The sequence below is a fragment of the Canis lupus genome, chromosome 28, assembly GCF_048164855.1.
Source record: "Canis lupus baileyi chromosome 28, mCanLup2.hap1, whole genome shotgun sequence".
In the NCBI taxonomy this organism is placed as follows: domain Eukaryota; kingdom Metazoa; phylum Chordata; class Mammalia; order Carnivora; family Canidae; genus Canis; species Canis lupus.
In genome coordinates, this window is record NC_132865.1 from 36,503,679 (window position 1) to 36,526,174 (window position 22,496).

Sequence of the window (22,496 nt, forward strand, 5' to 3'; positions counted from 1 at the left end):
TGCCAAGTTCCAGTGGGGACTGCTGCCTGGTCACTGCTGAGTCCTACATGGGCAGCATAGGTGCTGGGCCTTGGCTGAGAAGGGCTGGAACCAAGCTCTTGGGCATTTTTAGTATCCTGGCCATGACTGAAGTCTGCATATCTGGCTTTGGAGGCATGAATGGATATTTTTACCACCTGGTCCCTGGGCAGGTAGGACTGCTCCCTGACTTTGGCTGGAGGAACTGGAGCCAAGGATAGGATTGTTTCAGGATCTCCTGAGGCACAGATGAGAGTGTCCCCTACTAGGTCCCTATGTTGGCAGGACTGCTTGTGACTGCAGCTTGGTGGGAATAGAACCGAGTAGAGGACCCTTTCAGGATTTCTAGGGTGCACATGAAGAGTGTCTCTCACTGGTTTTCTGGGTCAGCAGTACTGCTCTTGGACTGGCTGGGAAGGGATGGAGCTGGATATAGGGCCCTTTTTAGGATCTCTGGGAGCATTGTCAGAGGGTTTCCTGCTAGGTCCCTGAAGTTGGCTGGCCTGCTGGCAGGCCTTCTGTGATGGGACTAGAGCCATGTATAGAACGCTTCAGAATCTATAAGGGTGCAGCCAGAAATCTCCTGCTGGGTCTCTGTGCCAGCAAGAATGGGGACTGGCCAGAATGGACTAGAGACCAGTTATAGGGTGCTTTCAGAATCTACAGTTTGACAGAGTTTGTCAGGTTTAACTCCTGGGTAAGGGAAGGACTTCCAGACCTCAGCAGAGAAGGGCTAGAGCCTGTCTAAGGACTATTTCAGAATCCACACAACTGAGACCAAAGTCTCTGTGTCTGTTAGCTGATGGATGGGTAGTATGATTCCTCCAAGGTCCCTTGGCATATTTTGTTAGTGGTAGAACTGAAACCAACAGGATTGTAGCAGAGTTTTCGGTTATAGAGCTGTTTCTGGGTCTGTAGCCAGGACCATAGTCAGTGAATCAGCTTACCTGAGTGTAAGCCTACCTTCTCAAAGTGTCTCAGTTGGAGAATGCACCAGGGTTTCACAGTCCCCTACCTGGATCCCAAAGATCCTATGAAGGCACTTTTCCATGAATGGATGCCCAATTATTGCTGTTGAAGAGGGGCGATATGTGTGAAGGATGTCTTATTCAGCCATCTTGCAGAGGTCACTCCCATAGCCCATCTCTGCAAATTTTATGGTAGTGCTTTTACCCTTCTTGTCAACTGACCCTTCTAGATCAAAGGTCTGTATGCATTTAGTCAATGACTGTAAAATAGGTGAAATTATAGGTTCTGATTTTGTAGCAGTTGAAGTGTAACAACTTTAGCACCTGTAAAGAGAAAAATAGAACCACAGGAGAGGGAGAATATTAATGATCTTTGTTTTTCAGTGAATTATCCCTGTAGCTTTCCTCATGAAGGAAAACAGATCTTTCAGCTGTTGCACACTTTAATTGCTGGATCTGTCATCTACCTCCAGAGAGTGTTGCCACAATTTGGTGGTCATTCCCTTTAAACTCTTGAGACATCTGTTGGAAACAGAAGGGATAATAGCTTTTGCATCTCCCAAGCAAAATACCTCTCAGTAGTTCTTTATGTCTTCCCTACCCTCCATCCTGAAGCCTCCTTTATCCATTCCTTGGGGCAGACATGTATCACCTATCTGGTACCATAGACAAATATGTCAGTCTTTTCTAGAACCAGGACTAGACTCTGGTATCTGACTTGAACCGAGACCCCTAAGGTTCATCCATCTGGGAGACCACACTGAGGACACCATCAACTTGTCTGCCCTCCCCTTATTCCTCCCTCCTAGCTGATGAAGATCTCATTTGGGTGGCCCAATAGTTGTAAACACTTTCTTTCCAGGGGCCATGAGTGTCCTTGGTATTGTACTTCCTGTATGAAGGCCAAGCATGAACTTGCTTCCCTCCTCAAAACCCTAGTAACTTACACCTTAGGAGTGGTCATAAGAAGCCTTCAAGTATTTAAGGAAACACTACCAGTAGATCACATAGTCCTCAGCTGAATATGATCACTTCCCCAAAAAGTGATCAGTGATACTACCTTCACCCTGGAAGACATTCAAGTTAGCCTCAACTCACTGGTCAGCATTTGTTATAGATGAAAGAATTGCCCTGGACTTCCCTCTTGGGCCAACGAAGAATCTGCACATTCTTTATATATCCATCTATACCTGGATTCATGCAGAACTTAGGGGAAAACCTTTGAATTTTAAGTAGATCTGATGCTTTATAGCATTTTTTCAGCTGGTTAGATCTAGGACCTTGGGGGACATGGATAATAAAATCATGATGCTTTACCTTGGTGCTATGAATTTGATTGCAGCCTACATCATACAGGTGAATCACAGTGACCAGTGGAGTGGTATATTCATAGGTGAACTTGCCAGAAAGCAAGCTAATACAGAAATGAGGGTTTTATAGGTGGGGAGATATTTCTCTCAGCTTTCTTTGCTTCTTGCACATTGAATGCCCTTTTCAAATAGATGTCTTCCTAGGAGCAAAGGGCAGGATGCTTACTGTCCATTATGAGAGATTCAGGGTTCCTTTGAATGGATGGATCCTTCATACGTATGTAATGGTTTATTTATAGTACTTTTGAAAAAGGTGGCTAAAAAGTAAATCTAGATAAAGTGCCCTCATTCTAAAATCATATAAGTGGTGAAAAGCTTATTTAAGGACTTACCTGTAAGAACCATCATGAACCAGCTAGTGTTTCAAATGTGTCCTACAGATACACTGTTTACACCATATCTACTGCTAATCAGAAGCCTTTTATGCCTTCACATCATCCAATTCAGCCACATCCATTCTTATCTCCCTTCCCAACTGTCTCCCCAATTAAGGATTATCTTGGACACCATACTTTGCCTTCTACACATCACTGGTATCACCCGCTGCATCAGTCCTAAGTGCTAAAACACTTCCTAAAAGTTTTTGTTTGTTTGTTTGTTTGGTTTTTTTTTTTTTTTGCTTGTTCATAAGCGGTGATACTACTGTTTTTTTTTGTTTGTTTGTTTTTTGGTCTTTCCAGTGGCTTACATCTTACATGGATCCATGGACCAGTGTATTCATTCTTTTTTTTTTGAAGCCCCTCACCAGTCTATTTCAGAATAACTAAATTTCTGTACAGTCTTTTGCTCCTTATTGTTTGAGATGTATTTTCAGATTATTTTCTCCTTATCACATAGTCCCTTAAAGAGTCTCATTCTTTTGTAATCTGCTTGATAAAAGGTAGCATTTTTTTTTCCTGTGATGTCATTCTCACATCTTCCTATACAGGAGTGTTTCTCAAACTTAATAAATAGTTTGCAGACCCAGAATTTGAAATAAACATTAAAAAAACTAATACTTAAAGATTTTATTTATTTATTCATGAGAGACCGAGAGAGAGAGAGAGAGAAAGAGAGAGAGAGAATGAGAGAGAGACAGACAGACAGAGACATAGGCAGAGGGAGAAGCAGGCTCCATGCAGGGAGCCGGAAGTGGGACTTGATTCTGGGACTCCAGGATCACGCCCTGAGCCGAACAAAGGCTGATGCTCAACCGCTGAGCTACCCAGGTGTCCCAATACTTAAATTTAATTATAGTTTATGGCATTTAATAAATTTACTGATACCTCTTTCATGTTATTGTCAAGAATTACTTTGTTCTTGATCTTTTACCAAGATATCAAGAATAAAATGCTTGAGTAATGCATAAGTCAAGTTCTTTACTCACTTTTTCTTATTTTTTATTGCTATTAAGTTAAAAAAAATGTTAACTCACTACAGTAAATTGGCAGGAATGGCTACAACAGGAATATCTTCTCCATAGGTGCATAGTACATATGCTAATAGCTAATGGGCACCACAGTCATCAGCACAGAATTACACAGTGGTTAAGTGCACAGACTAAACTTGCCTAAGTTCAAATCTCAGCTCTACCACCTTGTAACTGTGCAACCTTGGCATATAGCTTCTCTGTGCCTCAGTTTCCTCCTCTGTAAATGTGAGGATTAAATGAGTTCACATGTAATGCACTTAGGACAGAGTCAACACATAGTAAGTACCATTTAGGTGTTTTTTGATAAACCAGTTAAATGAGTAATTTTGTCCAGTTGTTAGTATCTGTTATCCTGCACAATAGCAATTGCAGTTGCCACTTGAACAACATTGGTTTGAACTGTGTAGTCCCACTTATATGTGGACTTTTTATAATACAGTACTATAAATGTATTTTGTCTTATGATTTCCTTAATAACATTTCCTTTACTTTAGCTTACTTTATTGTCAGAATGGTATATGGTATAACACACATATAGTATAACACACAAAATTTGTGTTGTTTATATTACTGGGTAAGACTTCTGGTCAACAGTAGGCTATTAGTAATTAAGTTTTGGGGGAGTCAGGAGTTATATGTGGATTTTAACTGTGTGTTGATGTTCCTAACCTCCTCCATCCTTGTGTTGTTCAAGGTTTAACTACTCTTCTCCACTGTATGTTTTTGATATCATGTGATGTTAAAAATTACTTAATAAGGAAATTTGGCTTTCTCTAAGAACATAGTGTTCTTTGTGGTGGACTATTTTTCTTTTTACAAGTTTCTTAGTAATGATTTATACTCATCACACAGCAGGAGTGTCGTCAGGATGTTGTCTCCTTTTGAATTTTGTCCCTTTCTCCATTTCAAACAGTAAAATCAGTTGACAAAGTTTCATATCAGAAATGTTATACACGACCGATGAATAATTGGACACTACATCTGAAACTAATGTATACTCTATGTCAGCTAATTGAATTTAAATTAAAAAAAAGGAATATTTTGGAGCTTACCCGTGAATATATTGCTGGTCCATTGATAAATATTTGAGTGGTCATAGCATAATTCTCATCTGTCATTCTCTTTTATCACACTCAGATTTGTTTTGGCATGCAGATTTATATATGATATTAAAAATGGAGTCCTGTTCACTCTTATTTTACATACTTGTTATTTTCATGACTCCTTTTATAGTTTAAAGAAACCCTTTTGATTCAGTAGCTTGTTTTTGTAAATTCAGACTGAGAGCATAACATAACAGTAACTTACCCCAAACTGTGTATTTAATAATTGTCCTCAATAAATGCAAATAACTTGAAAGTAAGCTATCTGAATGAATTTACCCTGTCAACTATACTTGGCAGTTAGTTCTTGTAAAGGACCCACAGCCTTTAAGATTGTGATATGATTTCCAAGAAACAAATACCACTCATTAATCTTATTTTTCAAATGAGTATGATGGAATGTGAATAAAATTGTTCCATTGTTTAGTATTTGGAAAACACAAGACCACCTGTGGCCCTGACAGACGCTGCAGTCACACTTTGATGACTAGTGCCTGAGAGTTGTCCCAAGGAGAGTGTGCCCCCTTTGTATGCATAACTCATTGGCACAGATGGTGTAATGAACATTGTTCCATGCAACAGAACATTGCAACAGCAGCATCAGAGCCACATCAAACCCTTAGAGGCTTGAGCTAGCCTCTAAGTGTGCTGGACTATAACTCTCAAAAAGAGGAACTATATCTGACCAGGCATATTGTTTACCACAGTAGGACATTATAAATGTTGAGTGAGAGAGCAATCAAAAGAATTTCTGCTTATTTTAAAATGAACATTTTTATATGAAGTAAAGATCTCTATTTTCCTTTGTACAAAGTCTAGCATAGCATACAAAAGTAAAAATTAGTACTTGTTTTGATAGTGGCATTAAGTTTTTATCAAACCCAGTTAATTTATTTTTTCTAAATTAGAGTCATCAGGAAATGTAACATCCTTACTATAGAAAACTTGAAAAATATGGAAAGAATAATAAAAAAAAACAAGACTAGTTTTGAGCTAAAAGTAATAGCTTATTTTTTTCAGTTTTTTTTCCCCTCTATACATACACTTTTTTCCTTCCAAAATGTTGATCATATAATATCTCCTGTTTTATCTCTTGATTTTTTTGTGGGAATTTCCCATCTACAAATTTTTAAAAATATACATTAATGCTATCTGTAGATAAATGATAAAAGTATTCCAGTGTGCTCAAATCTTACTAGTGGCTATTTGATATGCTTCCAATTTTTCATTATTAAAAAAACAGAGTGAATGTCTTTGCAAACATTTATTTTCTTTTTTTCTGGTCCCTTAAATACATTCCATGAGAGAAAGTATATAAGTAATTCTGAGATTTGAAAAACATTATTAAATAGAGAATTATTCAGGCTCTAAGCAGCACTAGGTGAAAATAGCATCTTTACCACCCTCTCAGCAGCAATGAGTGTTATCAATTTCTCTTAAACTCTCACAGGGGAAACTGGTATCTGGTGCTTTTAATCTGTACTTTGATTATTTACATGACTTACTAGGAATTTAACTGCTACATTTAAGAAAGAAATCTTTATTATTATTATTTATTTATTTATTTTTATTTTTAAAATAAATTTATTTTTTATTGGTGTTCGATTTGCCAACATACAGAACAACACCCAGTGCTCATCCCGTCAAGTGCCCCCCTCAGTGCCCATCACCCATTCACCCCCAGCCCCCGCCCTCCTCCCTTCCACCACCCCTAGTTCATTTCCCAGAGTTAGGAGTCTTTATGTTCAAGACAGAAATCTTTAAAGTTTGTTGTTTACATTTCTGTTCTGTTCATAATATTTTCATCATGTCAGTTTCAGTTACCATATAGTGAAATTCATTTATTCACTAGGCATTAATGTTTTGTTATCTGCTATGTGCTGGGCATCATTCTGAGCATGGCCTTACGGAGCTTACTTCCAGTGAAATCCTTTGTGGTTTCTTTTCTTTTCTTTTCTTTTCTTTTCTTTTCTTTTCTTTTCTTTTCTTTTCTTTTCTTTTTTTTTTTTATATCCTTTGTGGTTTCTTCAACTACTTTTATGCTTTTCCATTTAGAAGTCTGGTAAATATTCTCCTAAATTATTTTTGTTTTTAAAAACGTTAATCACCTTCTTTGAGGGGAACAATAGAATAAGACAAAATAGTGATTTCTGTGCTATTAAACTTACAGACTCTCGAGGGTATATATAGTGTTTCATAGAAAAGTATCTACTTGCCTGTAAATGGAATCATACATGCAACTTAACCATTTTTAGCAGTATATTGTAGAATCATAATATGTTACATTATGTTATTGTGTATATAATTTCATTAGCCATGAATAGAATGCTAAACAGTAGAATCCTTATCAGGATATTTTATGTAACCGTAGTATATATTGTAGAACTACATTAAGACAGGAAAAAGACCTTTAGAACAAACAAAAATAGTGCTGTGCTTTTTAGGATATTTAAAGTTTACTCTAAAATTACATTTCCCTTATTTCACCAGCTGCTACATTTCTTAAGAGTTCCTGCCAGTACTGAGCTTGTTAATCATGTTTTATAATATTGCAGCTCTTTACAGCCTAACATGCTCTTGACTCAACTTGTTTTGGAATACAGCCAGCAAGTTTTTCCCTATTAAACAATAGCTTATGAACAAAGTACTCGGGTCTAATTCTAAATTAAATCATCCACATATTCTGTCTTTTTAATGATGCCTTATGTTAATGATATCTTGTTTTAATAAACTAACTGGAAAGATGATTTTCTCACCATTTTTTCAAGCATCAGTGATTTTGGACATCTGTATAATCTGAAAGTAATTGGTGTTTCAGTTAAATTTAAAAGACAGGAAATGTTCATTTTATTGCAGTGAGCTTCAGTGGAGTGGAGATTGTCCATCACTCTGTGAGATCTGTTGGAGTCTCTTGAGTTTGAAAATGAAGGCTTAATGAATAAATACTTATTCATTCAATTATTAAAAGCAAAACTCTTCAAAATTTACTTATAATATGAGAAGGTAGTAAAGGGGACAAGGATTTAAAATGTCAAAAACACCACATTATAGAGGAATAGGCAGCACATTTGTTGTGAGGATTACATGAGGTGAAAAATATGAAGTGTTTAGTATTGTGTTCGGCATGTATAAAAATGCTATTGTTGTTTTGTTGTTATATAAGTGGTATGTGATCTCTTTTTTAAAATCCATCATATTTTACACACACTATGGCAGTTTTCTGAGATTATATTAATTCATACACAGTTAATCCTCATTTTTCATGGATTCTATATTTGTGAATTTGCATGTTAGAATTTACGTATAATGCCCAAATTAATACTCAGGTATTTGAGATCATTTGTGGACACATTCAGGGCAGAGGAAAGTTTGAGTTGCCGGGCATACAACTAAAGTCAAACAAGGTGAGGCTCTGCCTTCTTGTCTTAGCTCTTGTACTATAAACCGGTGCCCTTTTTGAGATTTGTTTAGTGCCATGTTTTTGCATTTTTGTGCCTTTTCTTGGTCACTTCCCTGTGTACAATTGCCCCTGAGCACAGTGCTGAAGCGCTCTCTAGTGTTCCCGAACACAAGAAGGCTGTGATTTACCTTATGAAGGAAATCCACGTGTTAAATAAGCCTCATTCCGGCATGAGTTATAGTGTTTTTGGCTGTGAGTCCATTGTTGATGAATCAACAACAGACATTGAATTGTCTTTAAACAGAAACATGTAAAACAAGTCTGTTATCGACTGGTTGATGAGAATGTCATGACTAGAGGCTTGGAGGAACAGAATCCTATATTTCCCTTAGAAGTCTCAGTATTCACTAAATCAGCATTTATGGTAACTTTATAGAACACAACAACCATAAATAGAATCAGTTGTACTTTCCAAGTGTTGTAGGTATCCAGATGGGGACCAATAATTCCTTTCCTACTTGCTTGAGTTCCAGACTATTGATAAACTTGACAAAGGAGATATAGCAGATTGAGGCCAAAATAGAATCTTCCCTGAGAAAGTCATTAAGAGACAGATAGCCTTCCTATTACTGAACCCATTAGCTCCAGGTGGCACTGAACCGGTGTGGAAGAGAAAAGAGAATGTGGATGTGTGTGTGTGTCCTCGATTCCTGCTTCCAAACTCACCAGGCACAGAAGTCCCCTCTGAGAGGAGTAGGCAAGGGCAGGGGAGACAGGAGCATTATCTGAACTAGCAGATGTAAGAAGTCAGCCCTGCCACCCCCCTCAAAGTAGCTCATACATACTAACACCAGATTGGTTGGTTGAAGAAGACATTGTGGTGAAATAAGAATGTCTTTAGATTTGTTCCTCAGAACTCCTTTAAAATTTATTCAGGATTGATAATCTTTTTGTGCCTTTGGATGAAAACCTAGTGGGTTGTGTTACTTTTCCCCTCATGCTTAGATAACAGCCCTACTGTCATTTTAAGTCAAAAGAAGGGTTTGGTTGAAGACCTTTGGTAGCCCTTCATGCTACTTATCAAAAGTAGGCCTTCCCTCTTTTCTCTCTGATGCTCTCAACAGGTGCAGGCCCACAGTCCTTTCTCTTCCTGGCTGTTTCCCTAGCTTACCTACTGTTGCCTCACTCTTCCTGAGGCTGGTGAATGGAGAAGGGGGAGGCCACAGGGAGAAGCAGGGATTTTCTTACTTGCTATTATTGTTGGCTGCTTTATGCTCTCCCACCGTGGTGAATGTCTAAAGCTGATCATTTCTCTAGGGAGCACTTTTTGGGGTTCATTGAAGGTACCTTTTCTGGGCCATTCATTGCAGCTCCCCTAGGCTAGATTGAGCCATTGTTGTGTTTCATCTGACTCATGGAGCCACTCAAACATCTTTGCACCTGTGGCTTCTGAGAATGTCAGCTGATCCTGACGCAGCTCCTCCTACTTTGCTGCTTACTGGTTACCGTGACCTCTCAGGGTTGAATCATTGTCAGGCACCAGACTAGAAAATGTGTGCTTGTCTCTTGTGTGAGGTTTCCTTGGCATGGGGTTGGAAGCCATTACCACCTGTTTCTTTTCTGCAGGGCAGAGGCCTACCATGTGATCCATCATGTTCCACAGATTACATACAAATCATCCTTCCCCTCCCTGGGTCCTTTAATATTTGAAATAGAATTCCCCAAGGGGATTAAAAATTGTTAGAGTTCTTTATAAAATCTGTATTTAATACTCTCTCATGGATTCACTTTAGTGTCTGATATCTGTTGATTTGGCATCTCAATTGATACTGAGACAGGAGTTCTGTATTATCATCCTGTATGTACATATATACCTATGAATTTCAGCAGTTCCAAAAAATTAATGTATTACAAAAATGTTAGGTAAACTGATGTCTAGTTAAATCATCAGCTTAAGCAGATCAGTATTTTCTAGTGTGGCAATGGATAATTCTAAGCACATATGAGAATAAGGTACCTTAGACCATGGGACTTTATTTTTCCTGAATGTTATTCCTGATTTGTATGTTTTTCTCTTAAATTTCTATTCTTTATCATTAATCCTGACTGCCATCCTAGACTACTTATAACTTTTGAAAGAGTTAATATTGGAAAGTGCAGAGATGAACAACTGGCCAATAGTAAGTGTTGTATAAGTGTTGTATAGATATTTGCTATTATAATTATTTAGAATTCTAGTAATAGTATGCTATAGCAATTGAGGGAGGGTTATTGTCAGGCAATTTTGCTATAATAAAGGCCTATCTTTTTTGATGGCTTACTCGTCCTTTAATGATGTCATTTTGACAAAAATTAACTAGATAATATTGTTATTAGTGTAGTACATATTAATAAAATTTGGTAATATATTTAATAGATATTTGATGAGAACTTTCTGTCTTGAGCCCTGGGAACATAGGGTAAGCAATGCCATGCATAGTTTGGCCTTCATGGATCTTCTTATTTAATGAAGGAGACATTTGATATTTTAGAAAGTTATTCAGGTGTAAAATTGCAACTCAGATGAGTACTTCTGATATATCCTCTCCATTTCTCTTCTTTGCACTCCTACCTTGTAAGAAGTGATCACTTTTCTCTCTATAGCATTCTAGCTCTTCTTTCTTTACATCTCAGGTTGAATTCATAAGTGTTCAGGATAGTTTGAAAGAGCGAACTAGGTAAGTTTGGGGGTCCCCTAATCTTCCACCATCTTGCATCTTCCTCACACAACTCAGATGAGTACAATGAAGGAAAGATAACACAGTGCCATGAAAAGGGCATATTTGGGGATCAATATGGGTAGAGAGAAGACTTCTCTGAGGAAGTGACAATTGAGGCAAGATCTGAAAGATGAACAGAAGTTACCTTCCCTATAAAGTGAGATGTTATATAAAGTAGGACAGCTTCTGGGAGAGAAAACCGCATGTACCAAGAGTCTGTGGCTGAAGGACCTGAGAGAAGGCTAGGGGAGTCCGAGTGCAGAGAGCACAGGTATGTGGCTGTGCTCTGTGGGGGCACTTGGATGAGAACTCTAAGTCAGACTGTGAAAGACCCAGTTAGCCACTATTTTAAGCAGGGAAAATGATAATTCAGATTTTTCTAAAGATCACTTTACAGTGAGGAGAATAAGTTGAAGGGGGGCAGCCCCTGTGTCCTCATAACCACCATCACCATCATCGATGTCATTATCATTATAGTAGCAGAAAGGGGCTTACCATATTGCAGGGACCTGGGCTTCACAGCAATGCCATAAGGGAGGTGTCCTTGTTCCCCTCATTTGCCAGGAAGGAATTTACTAGATTAAATGACTTGATATAACATATCTGATAATGAATAGAACTGGTGTTAGATAAAGTAATGTTTTAGAGCACAGTACTTGGTACATAACAAACACTCAATTGATGTTTGGTTAAAATTACATTTTTTCCCTTGATTCAATACTTTTTTTTAAAAAAGATGCTTTAAAGTATAAAAGGATATAGAGGTAAAAACTTCTCTTTCACCCTTGACCCCCATCTACCCATCCTCGAGACTGCGATCGCCAGAGGCCCTGCTGCATTATTGCTGACTGTGTAGCGGTGGCGGTGTTGCCCACTAGACAGTACAGCCTGGAGACTCCACACTGTTGTGCTGGCATTAAGAGGCTACACCGCTCTAGCTGCAGCCGCACCCTTACAACAGAATGGAGAACCTCTTTCTGTTCATGAAACAAATCACCATTTTTGCTTCACTTTTGCATCTGTAGCAGCTGGATTTTTCAGGGTGTTAGGAGATGCAGTGATAGAAAGCCAGTGTCAGTTTCAATCACCTTAGTGCTCTTGACAGTAGGAATTTTCTCCCCTGTTTCACTGGCCAGGAGGTCATGTGGCCTATTGCGTCATTATAATAAAGGACAGATATCTTTTAAAATCTTTTTCAGGGAATTAATATGGCTTCTCCTGGGTACTTTTTAATTAATCCTGTGTTTCCTGTTAATCTGCATCTGAGCCTCACAGCACGGCAACTGGTGGACTTAATATTGATCTGATATTGTGGCAGACATGAGGTGGTGCTCAATACACAGCTTTTAAGCAAACTAGAAATACTGGTAATAAAGAAGTTTTAGGAGCATCTGGGTGGCTCAGCTGGTTAAGTGGCTCATGAGGGTCATGATTCTAGGGTCCTGGGATCCATGCTTTGGCTCATGAGGGTCGTGATTCCAGGGTCCTGGGATCCAGCCCTACATCAGGCTCCCTGCTCATTGGGTAACCTGTTTCTCCCTCTCCCTTTGCAGCTCCCCCTGCTTGTGCTCTCTCTCCGTCAAATAAATAAATAAAATCTTAAAAAAAAAAAAAAGCTTTTAATACTCAACGTAGAAAACCATACTCTAGAGCACTACAATAGTCTGAGTTATCCGTAGATATTTGCCTGGATTGGGAGATGAGAATAACAGCTGGATTTTCCAGTAAGAATTTAAAAGAGAGCAAACTTGAATATTTTAAATCTGTGATTCATAAAAAATGATATGAAAAAGGCATGTGTCAGTTTACTTACCTGTATTATAACTTTTCTCTTTAAAATCCCTTGGCACTTTGGTATATGGCTCTCAGCTGACTAACAGCATGAGTTAGAAAGGAATGGCAGCATCTTCATAAAATGGCTTCTGTTCCTCAGGGTTATTGAACAGCTTGGCGGGAAGCAGCTGGTAATGAACCACATGCACCATGAGGACCAGCAAGTTCGCTACAATGCTCTTCTGGCTGTGCAGAAGCTCATGGTGCACAACTGGTATGTGTTGACTTTTCCTTCCCTCTTCCACACTGATATGCAAGATCTCACCTACCCCTTCCAAAGGTTCTTATATAAAATGTTCTGATGAATGAGTTTTCTAAATCAGCAATTTTTTTTTTTAAATCAGCAATTTTGATTAAATATCTAGAAATGTATTTTAGTAATTGAGAGCAATAACATCATTTTGGAAAGACCAATGGGTTTGATGTTCTCAAAAAATGTATATTCAAAGTACTAATATAAAAAACAATTCCAGAAGTAACTAAAAGGACAGTTGTGGCTTAAGTGAAACAGTCTTTTTTTTGGAGTTGAAAGTAATCCAGTTGGATTACTGATCAGAGACTTTACAATTTTGCATGGTTTCACTTTTCAGCATATGGTTAACCTGAATGGTTTTTATAGCTTTATGTGAAAACACTAGAAGCTGAGATTCAGCTCTCCTATTTCATTCATTATAGCCTTTTGCTTTTGAAATAATGGAAGTCATGTTTTTCTCTTATTTGTTTTTACTTTTCAAATAAAAATTGTTTGCTTTTTTGTATCTGCTTGAAACAAGATAAATTGAAAAGTGACTGTTTAGATATAATGGTGAGCTTTTTGTGTCTGTGATGAAACAAACCAGAATTCCTTTGCCATGGCTGTTTTTCACTGTGAGTTGGGTGGGTATTGAGTGCTTTCAGTGCTCTATTGAACGGTTCACATACCTTTCTATTATCCACCATTTTGAAGGGTGCTTTGGGGTTGGGTTGTTTTGTTAAGGTGCAGTGAACAAATGCATGTTCCTTGTAACTGACAATAAAACTACCAGTACTTCCAAAGGAAAGAATTGATGGTGCCTTGGAAAGCATGCATTTGAAAGATGCAGGCAAATGCAGTATAGGGGACCATCCAGGAGTGCTACTATGGCATCATATATGAAATACTATGATGTTGCCACTTAAGCACTTTTTTCACAAATATATTTATGCATTCTTTCAGAAACCACCTTTTTTTTTTTTTTTTTTTTTTTTTTAAAGATTTTATTTATTTATGATAGTCACAGAGAGAGAGAGGCAGAGAGACACAGGCAGAGGGAGAAGCAGGCTCCATGCACTGGGAGCCCGACGTGGGATTCGATCCCGGGTCTCCAGGATCGCGCCCTGGGCCAAAGGCAGGCGCTAAACCGCTGCGCCACCCAGGGATCCCCAGAAACCACCTTTTATGTACTTTATATAAATGATGGGCTATAGGTATGATGGAAGTAGGTGCAACTTTACATATGATGAGTAGAGAAGGCCTCTCTGAGTAGGCCAAAACAACTAAGCTGATGCTTTAATGATAAGTAACTAGCTATACAACCCAAGTATTAGAAGTAAGCATTTCAGGTAAAGAGGATGAGAGAGAAAGAGCCATGAAGCTTGTTTTTTTTTAAAAGCAATATCTGAGGACATATTTTGCTTGTCCACAGAGGGGGGTGCTGGTGCTACTGGTACAAGTGAGTAGAGGCCAGGGGTGCTGCTAAACATACTATAATGCATGGACAGCCCCCTACAATGAAGAAGTGTCCTGCCTAATATATCATTCGTGCCAAGCTTGAAAGTCTCTAATTTGAGGGTAGTGTGAGGGCCAACATGGAAGAAGATAGGCAAGGAGAGGTTGTCAGGGGACCAATCATGTAGGGTCTTGTAGGCTACCATTTGACTCTTACTTTTGAGTTGAAAGCTATTCAAAGGTTTTTAAATGAGAGAATTGACAAGATTTGATGCGTATGTTTTAAAAAGATCTCTGAGGCTACTCCCTGGTGAATGGATTATGCAGGGGTAAGCATGAAGGCAAAGGACTATTTTAATAGGTTCTCATTGTGGTCAAGAGTAGAGATGGTTAGTGGCTTGGATTAGAACACTGAAAGTTGAGATAACAAATAGTAGATGACCTTGGATAGATGTCAGAGCTAGTGCTAGCTGCACTTGATGGACTGAAAGCGTTTTTGCTTGTTTTCATATACTCAGTGCCAGAAGAAAGGGATCAAAGCAGAGGGTACTCAGAAATGGTTTTCATCTATTTAGGAGGAGCGAAAAACTTTTCAAGGCTGTCAATAAAAGAATACTCAACTGGATTTCTCTCCTTATTTCACCTTACCATGGGTCACTTTTTCAACAGAAATGAATTATTTAGTAATTTTATATCTCTTGATTTGTTTATGCCTCTTTCTTAAATTAGTTGAAAGAATGTTGGCACTTAGTAGAGTTTGAGGCTATTACAAACAGCAAACTTATATTTACCTTCTGTGAAACAATTTTATTTTCCATTTTTGTTTAAATTAAGATTGCTGAAGTATAGGTCCTGTTTTGTTAATAAAAAATTCTTTTTAATAGTTCTTTCTCATAAAGGAACTATTGTTGGGTTTAGGGTTTTTTTTTTTTAATGTATATTTCTGATGTGGAAGAAAAGAGGGGTATATTTCTTTGCCAGTGGAGAAAATTTTTTGGTTGAGAATTTTTGTTGAAATGATCATGCATTGATGATGATACATTTGCAATTGGAATATTTTCCTTAAATTTAGGAACTTGATTTAGTTTCTTGGTACATTTTTCAATGTATGATTACAAAAGAAAAAGTAAATGTCTTTGTAGCCAGAAACTGTTTTCTTTGCTCTCTGTCACTGACTAGCTGATGAGAGAATATCCCTTTTCCTCCTCTGTCATTATGTGCTAAGGTCTCTTAACTTTGTTTTAATTACGATAAATCTCCTGTGATAGAGAAGCTTAATGTCAGTATTTTCCTACACTTTCTTTTTTAAGCAAAATTTCATATGAAGAAAAATTTTGTTGTGACATGTATTTTGTTGTGACATATACATTTCTGTGTCTCTTTGTGCCAGAGATGAAAATTGTTCTAGTAATAGCAATTTATTTAAATGTCAGATTAAGATGAGATTGAATAGAATGCAATTTGGAAAGTAAATCTTCTGCAAAGCGTATCCCCAAATTGAAAAAGGATTTTGTATATGTATCTTTATGCGGGTATCCAATTTGTCATCATTAAATCATGCTAGCAGAGAGTGCCTTTTTACTTGCCTAAAGCAGATTTTATCCCCCCCTGAAAATACAATTCTGGTATCCTAAAGATGTTTATTGATTGAATCTTACAAAATTCCTCTTGGAATTGTTTATTTTCACACCAAAAACAAATGTGAAAACAGAATTGACTTTGTTTCCTTTTAGCATTTTAAGTAAAATGATTTTTTATAAATGATTTAATACTATAGAGAGAAATAAGTTAGTTGAACATAATTAAAATATAATCATAGATATAAATAGAATAAAAGTCTGCCTGAATGGCAATAGCAGCTATTCATGACATTTTTGCATGTTTACCTGTACTCATTGTTTGCTCTTAGGGCTACATTTTCAGATTTCCAGCACACTCTGGATTTTTTCTTTTCTACCCTTAGTGATTCTTAGATTTTTGTTTGATATTGCATCCTAAAGCTTCTGTTTTTGAGACTAAATCATAATTTTGGATATAGTAAAGTAATACTTTTTACTGCAGGGAATTTTTTTTGTTTTAAATATAAGTTTAAAATTACATTTCAGGTATAAGTGGGATACTTATGAAATTATAGAACTGAGCTGTCTATAGATTTTGATTTTGATTATGTTTGAAGGAGTTAAATATTAATTTTTGATAACATAGAGATGGATTTGAGTTTATGTACAGGGAGTACAGAGTTGTGTATCATGTGAAAATACTTAATTCTTTTTCACAAATTTTATGGTTGATTTCAAAATTATTTCATGAATTGCAGATCCTAAAATAAGCTAGAATTTCTCCCCTTGTAGTTGACATCTGTGTTTACATGGGATAATGGAATAAACCCTCATTGATGTGGGTGGGGAGTGACCGGGGGCTGGAATAGAGTCGCTGGGAGGGGAGGGGATGGTCAGCACACACTGGTGTCTCCTCAGTTCAGGTCTTGAGCATGTCAGTCCCTGTTATAACCCTCTGTTTAAATGATGTGTACCTCTCTGATCTTCCCATACTGCTCTGCGTTCGTGCCATGCCCCTTGTTCTTTGAGCAGCGCTGGATTTTTATATTAATAAATTTGCCAAAATCTATAAGCTGTGACAACGTACGCTAGCGAACTTTTATATATATAACCTCAGTTAATAATTTAACATCATAAAATGTCATCATTTTTCTCCTACAGAATGATTTTAAATGTAATCAGCCTCTAATTCAGAAGCAACAGTATGTGCATATGGACAGCTCAGGACTTCAGGAAAGAAACACTGAATTTTGTAGGTAGAGGATCTTGTGTAGAATTTTCTGTTTATTTCTAGATTATTTTTTAATCTTTTTTTTAAAGCAGAATAATAAGTTATGAGTGTTGTTCTCTCAAGTTATATTATGTGCAGGTAAATAATATGACAGAGAACTCACCAAACCAAATGTGAGTGATACTATTTTGTTTTCTGATATTTATATCTGCTTAGAGTATTGGTTATTCTGTAAGGACATAGTCATAAACACAGTGATTAAAATAGTTATTATGAACTGAATTGAAGGAAAAAACCTTATGTACATTAACCTTTTAGCATTAATAATCATGTTACTGAAATATTTCATGTAATTTTTAATAAACATAACATTTCCAGATTTAACATTTTCCAAGATTAATTTGGAAAATTGTGGCCACCCTTTGAGTACCTCGAATTTTCCACATTATTCTTATAACATTTTTATTGAAGAACCTTTGAAAATGTCTTTAGTATCTATCATATGTTTTGTGTGTTTTTCAAAAACAAATATAACTTGATTAAAAAGCATATCAAAACCTATTCCAAGTGAAGAGGGATTCTTTATAACCTGTTGCCTCACCATCAAGTTGAGCAGCTCCCAGTATCCTGGCTAAAGTTGTTTCTACTTTGCCAGTTAGAGATGTCTTGAAGCTGTGCTAATTTGTTTGGACACTATGTACCACTTAATTACAATTGATTTGGAGATGCCGCCATAACAGAAGTCTTAAATTATTGCAAAGCACCAGCCTAAATAAACATTTGGAAGAGGTGGATAATAAGCATTTAGATGGTAAAGAATATAAAACCACTGATACATAATGGAGTCTGTGTACTTTATAATTAAGTATAAAATCAAATGCAGATTTCACATATAAGTGCGTGTGACTAGTATTAAGTATCTGTGGGTCAAATTCATGTGGTTTTGTTTGATTAGGATTGGTTTTTTAGACAAACAGATACCTGATTAGTGTTTTGAAGGATCACTTAAGCATGGATGGAAGAGTCTCCTCTAGTAAGGGGAGGAAGAGAAAAACAAACTAACTTGCTTTGCTTTTAAATGCTTTTTCTCCTTTCTCTTTCAATGGTGTGGACAGTTACATTTATGATTACATGAACATTTCATTTCATGGGGTGTGTGTGTGTATGTGTGTGAAATAATCAAAGCTCAATAGAATAGAGTATGATAAAATGAATTAAAGATAAAGCAAACTTTATATTTACTCATTTAAGAGATTTAATTAAAATTTTGAATTATTTTCTTAGTTTACTTTTAAGTATATCATCCAGATCTTGCATCTTGATGGGGAAAAAAATCTCATGGGTAACAGAAATGAATCGATAAGTTTTCATCACCACTGAAATTTTGAGGAATAGACTAAAAAAAAATTGTGATAAGCTTGTCCTCTTAACAAAGACAGCTTTTGATGTAAATATCCTTTAATTACACTTTTATTAAATTGACTTTTTAAAAGAATTTTGCAGTGATGCATTAGGTACCTACTATATATCTAACCGTCACATGAATTAAATTATGTTCTTCCCAGTCCTTACTTGTTATTTTTAAAAATGAATTCAGTAAAAAGCTACCAAAGTGTTAGTACAGGGGACAGCTGTGTTCCTAAAAGATCAAATTTCTCACACATTCACAGTATCAAAGCTGTAGAACATTTCCCTGTAATTCTCTGTACCTTCAGAAGCTTCTTGCTCCATTTTCCTTAAGGGCAGGTGTTTGCAGATACCTGAACAAAAATAGTGTTTTGGATGACAGTTTCCCCTACCTTGCTAACCAGCCCAGAAATACCTTACAAGAAAACATTTAGTATTTGGCTAAACACTGCACTGTTCTATTTGTATCCAGTTACTTTCCCAATTGAGAAGGTGTTTACTGTTACCTCTGTAATTATTACTCTTATCTCTGATTTAGGCATGAACAGGAATACTTATTAGATGATTATGTGCTAAAATAGATATGAAGTAGAAAATAAGGAAATAAATAAAAAAAAATAAAAATAAAAAAAATAAATAAAAAAAAAGAAAATAAAAAAAAAAGAAAATAAGGAAATAGCACACAGCTTCAGTGCAGTGTCATGAGAGTGGTGACAGAAGTGTGAATGAGTGTCACAGGAGCTTAGGAACTGTGCCTCATCCCTTCCTGGGCCTTCAAAAAGGAAGTTTTCTTCAGGAGGTGATGTCTGGGCTAAGACTTAAGGATCAAGAGGGAGTTAGTGTGTGAAGATGAGACTAGAGTAAGGAGGACTTCTAGGCAGAGGCACTCTGTCAGCAGGCTGTACATGGAAATGGGTGGCCTCACAGGAATGGAAATTGGGAGCCTGGGAGTAGCTGAATTGTCCTTAAAAGGTCACCTCTGAGGTCATTGCCATATCTTAGTATTTTGGGAAGCTTTAACACAACTACAGTAATCTGAATACCAATTTTATGATTTTTTAAAATTATGTAAGGGATTTATCTTTCTCATGTAATATGAACTGTACTTGTTTCTAAACAAGTCCAGAGCTGGTACAGCAGTTCAGTGAGAAGCAAGATTGTTCAGCCTTCTGCTCCCCTATCCCTAGGATGTAGTTTTTACCCTCCTAGTTCAAAGGGGAAGGGAAATATGGAAAAAAAAGTTTTATTTTTTTAAACTTTTTAATTGGAAAGAATTTAAACTACTGTAAAATTGCAGTAACAGTAGAATGAACTGGTGCTTGTTTCTTCTTTTTTTTTTTTTTTAAGATTTTATTTATTTATTCATGAGAGACACAGAGAGAGAGACAGGGACATAGGCAGAGGGAGAAGCAGGCTCCCTGTGGGGAGTCCCAAGACCCTGAGATCACGCCCTGAGCCAAAGGCAGACAGTCAACCACTGTGCCACCCAGGTGCCACAAACCGGTGCTTGTTTCACCTAGATTTGCCACTTGTTGACATTTTGCTGCATATGTATGTTCTCTTTCTGTCTGTGTCTCTCTCTCTCTTTCGGAAGTGAGACTATGTGGCAGACATTATGACCCTTTACCCCTAATTGCTTCAGCAGGTAACTCCTAGGACTTGGGTTTCTTATATCACAATGATGTGATACTATAATATATAGCTCATATTCACATTTCCTTGTCTACTACTTGTACTATTGTCTGTAGCAAATATGTTTTCTCCAGTAGGATCATACATTGCATTTAGTTATTATGTGTCTTCAGTCTTATTTAATTAAATAGAACAATCCTTGGGTGTTTGTCTTTTCTTTTAGCATCCATATTTTTAAAGACTAGAGATCAGGTTTTTTTTGTAGAATTTCCCTCGATTTCCATTTGCCTGATGTTTCTTCCTGACTTGCTTCCAAGTATGCATTTTTGACCGGAACACCATGAGGTGACAGCATGTTCCTTTTGTATTTTTATCCAGAAGTTCTTTAGTCAATTTACCTATTATTTGTGGTGTTAACTTCCACCTGCTTAAAGTGGCATTAGGTTTCTCTAATGTAATGAACTTTCCCCTTTGTAATTGTAAATAATCTACGGGGAGGTACTTGGAGACTGAATACTGGTTGTGTTTCCTAATAAACTTTTACCCAGTTTTTTAGCATCCAATGGTGCTTCTTACTAGAGTCAATTATTACTGTAATGGTTGCAAAATACCTTTTGGAATTTTATTTTATTGTTATTTAATTATTTAAATTAAATTAATTAGCATATAGTATATTAGTTTCAGAGGGATTTTATTTTATTTTTTTAAAGATTTATTTGAGAGAGAGAGAGAGAACACGCAGGGGGATTAGCAGAGGGAGGAGCAGGCTCCCTGCGGAGCCGGGAGCCTGATGCAGGGCTGGATCCCAGGAATCACAACCTCAGGCTGAAGGCAGAGGCTCAACCAACTGACCCATGCAGACACCCTGGGGTTTTATTTTTTTATTGATGTAATGTAATGCCTTTGGAGTCAGCAGTCTGTATTCATCAGTGCATCGGAAACTGAATCTGTAGAAGAGATAATATAACAATCAAAAAAAGATCTTTTGTGGGTTGTCCTGGGACACTGGAGGAGGAGGAAGAGAGAATGGCCAGGCACTTGACATTCCACAACTTAGCCCTCCTAAGCCAGGAGGAATTTTGTTTTATGTCTAGTACTCCTTTCCTTCTAGCACCTAGACAGTATTTTTTAAGTTTCACTTCAGGTAGTGATCTTGAGAGAAATGTGACTCATTATCAGCTTCCTATCTTAGTTATTATTTTCTGAAAATGACATTATATCTTTGATCTCTTCAGGAGTATTTTTATGATAGACATTGTAAAGCTATTAGGAAAATATCTCCTAACCATGCCTTTCATCAGATATTAGTACAGAAGTTTTATTTGGCACATCAGGAATGATGTGTTGTTTTTAATGCATTGAAACATTAATATAGTTTTAAGAAAGTTTAATCGTAAGATATTTAGATGACAGCAGACCTCTGTTTTCTTCAGACATATTGGACATAAATTAATAAACTTATAAATGAATGAGATATCTTATTTGGTAAGGTGATTATATGTTCATGGCTAGTGTTTTAGTAATGTTAGTAAAGCATAATTTTGAGACTACTTTTTCATTTGTTTAATTCTGTTTTGCCTCCATAAGAGAATTGTGTGTATATGTATGTGTGTATAGATGTATTATACATACCTGTTTTCTAAGATTTTTTGTATATTCTGCATGTTCAGAATCCAGAATCCAGTTTATCACGTTTTGACAACTTACAACAATTTTGCTGTTTTTCTTTCAAGTTATTTTAAGTGAGAATATGTGTTCTAATTTGTTAACTTATATTTCTGATAAAATTGAAGAGTGGTAAACATTTGTTCTTAGATGACAATAAAAAATCTTTGCCTTGTTTTTGTAGATTGTCAGAAGCTGCATATTTAAATAGAAGCTGCACAAGAAATAATGTAAATGATAAAATTATAGAAACAAATTAGCCACTAGAAGATTCTGCTAGAATAAAGCAGGAATGTGATTGGTTCTAGTAGGCTAGTCAAAGAGTACTTCTGTAAACTGTGATCTAACTCCTGTGTGTGTGCACACATGCTTTACCTCCCCAGGAATGGTTTGTTTGGAAGAAACACAAGCCTACTCATGCTAGCTTAAATACAAGAAACCCTGTTAAGAAGG

General features: G+C 36.7%; 1 protein-coding gene across 7 annotated transcripts in view; it reads left to right on the forward strand.

Moving 5' to 3' along the window:
• ATP6V1H (ATPase H+ transporting V1 subunit H) overlaps nucleotides 1-22,496 on the forward strand; it is a 167,319-nt gene that overhangs the window by 117,271 nt on the left and 27,552 nt on the right. For 4 of the 7 annotated variants that reach the window (XM_072804613.1, XM_072804614.1, XM_072804612.1 and 1 more), the window contains one exon: nucleotides 12,963-13,076. The exons of 2 other annotated variants lie outside the window; for them this stretch is intronic. In XM_072804613.1, the coding sequence (XP_072660714.1) occupies nucleotides 12,963-13,076 (114 nt within the window). Of the gene's footprint in view, nucleotides 1-12,962; nucleotides 13,077-17,269; nucleotides 17,361-22,496 lie in introns of all 7 variants that reach the window. One more of the 7 variants, XR_012020195.1, reaches the window with a different exon arrangement.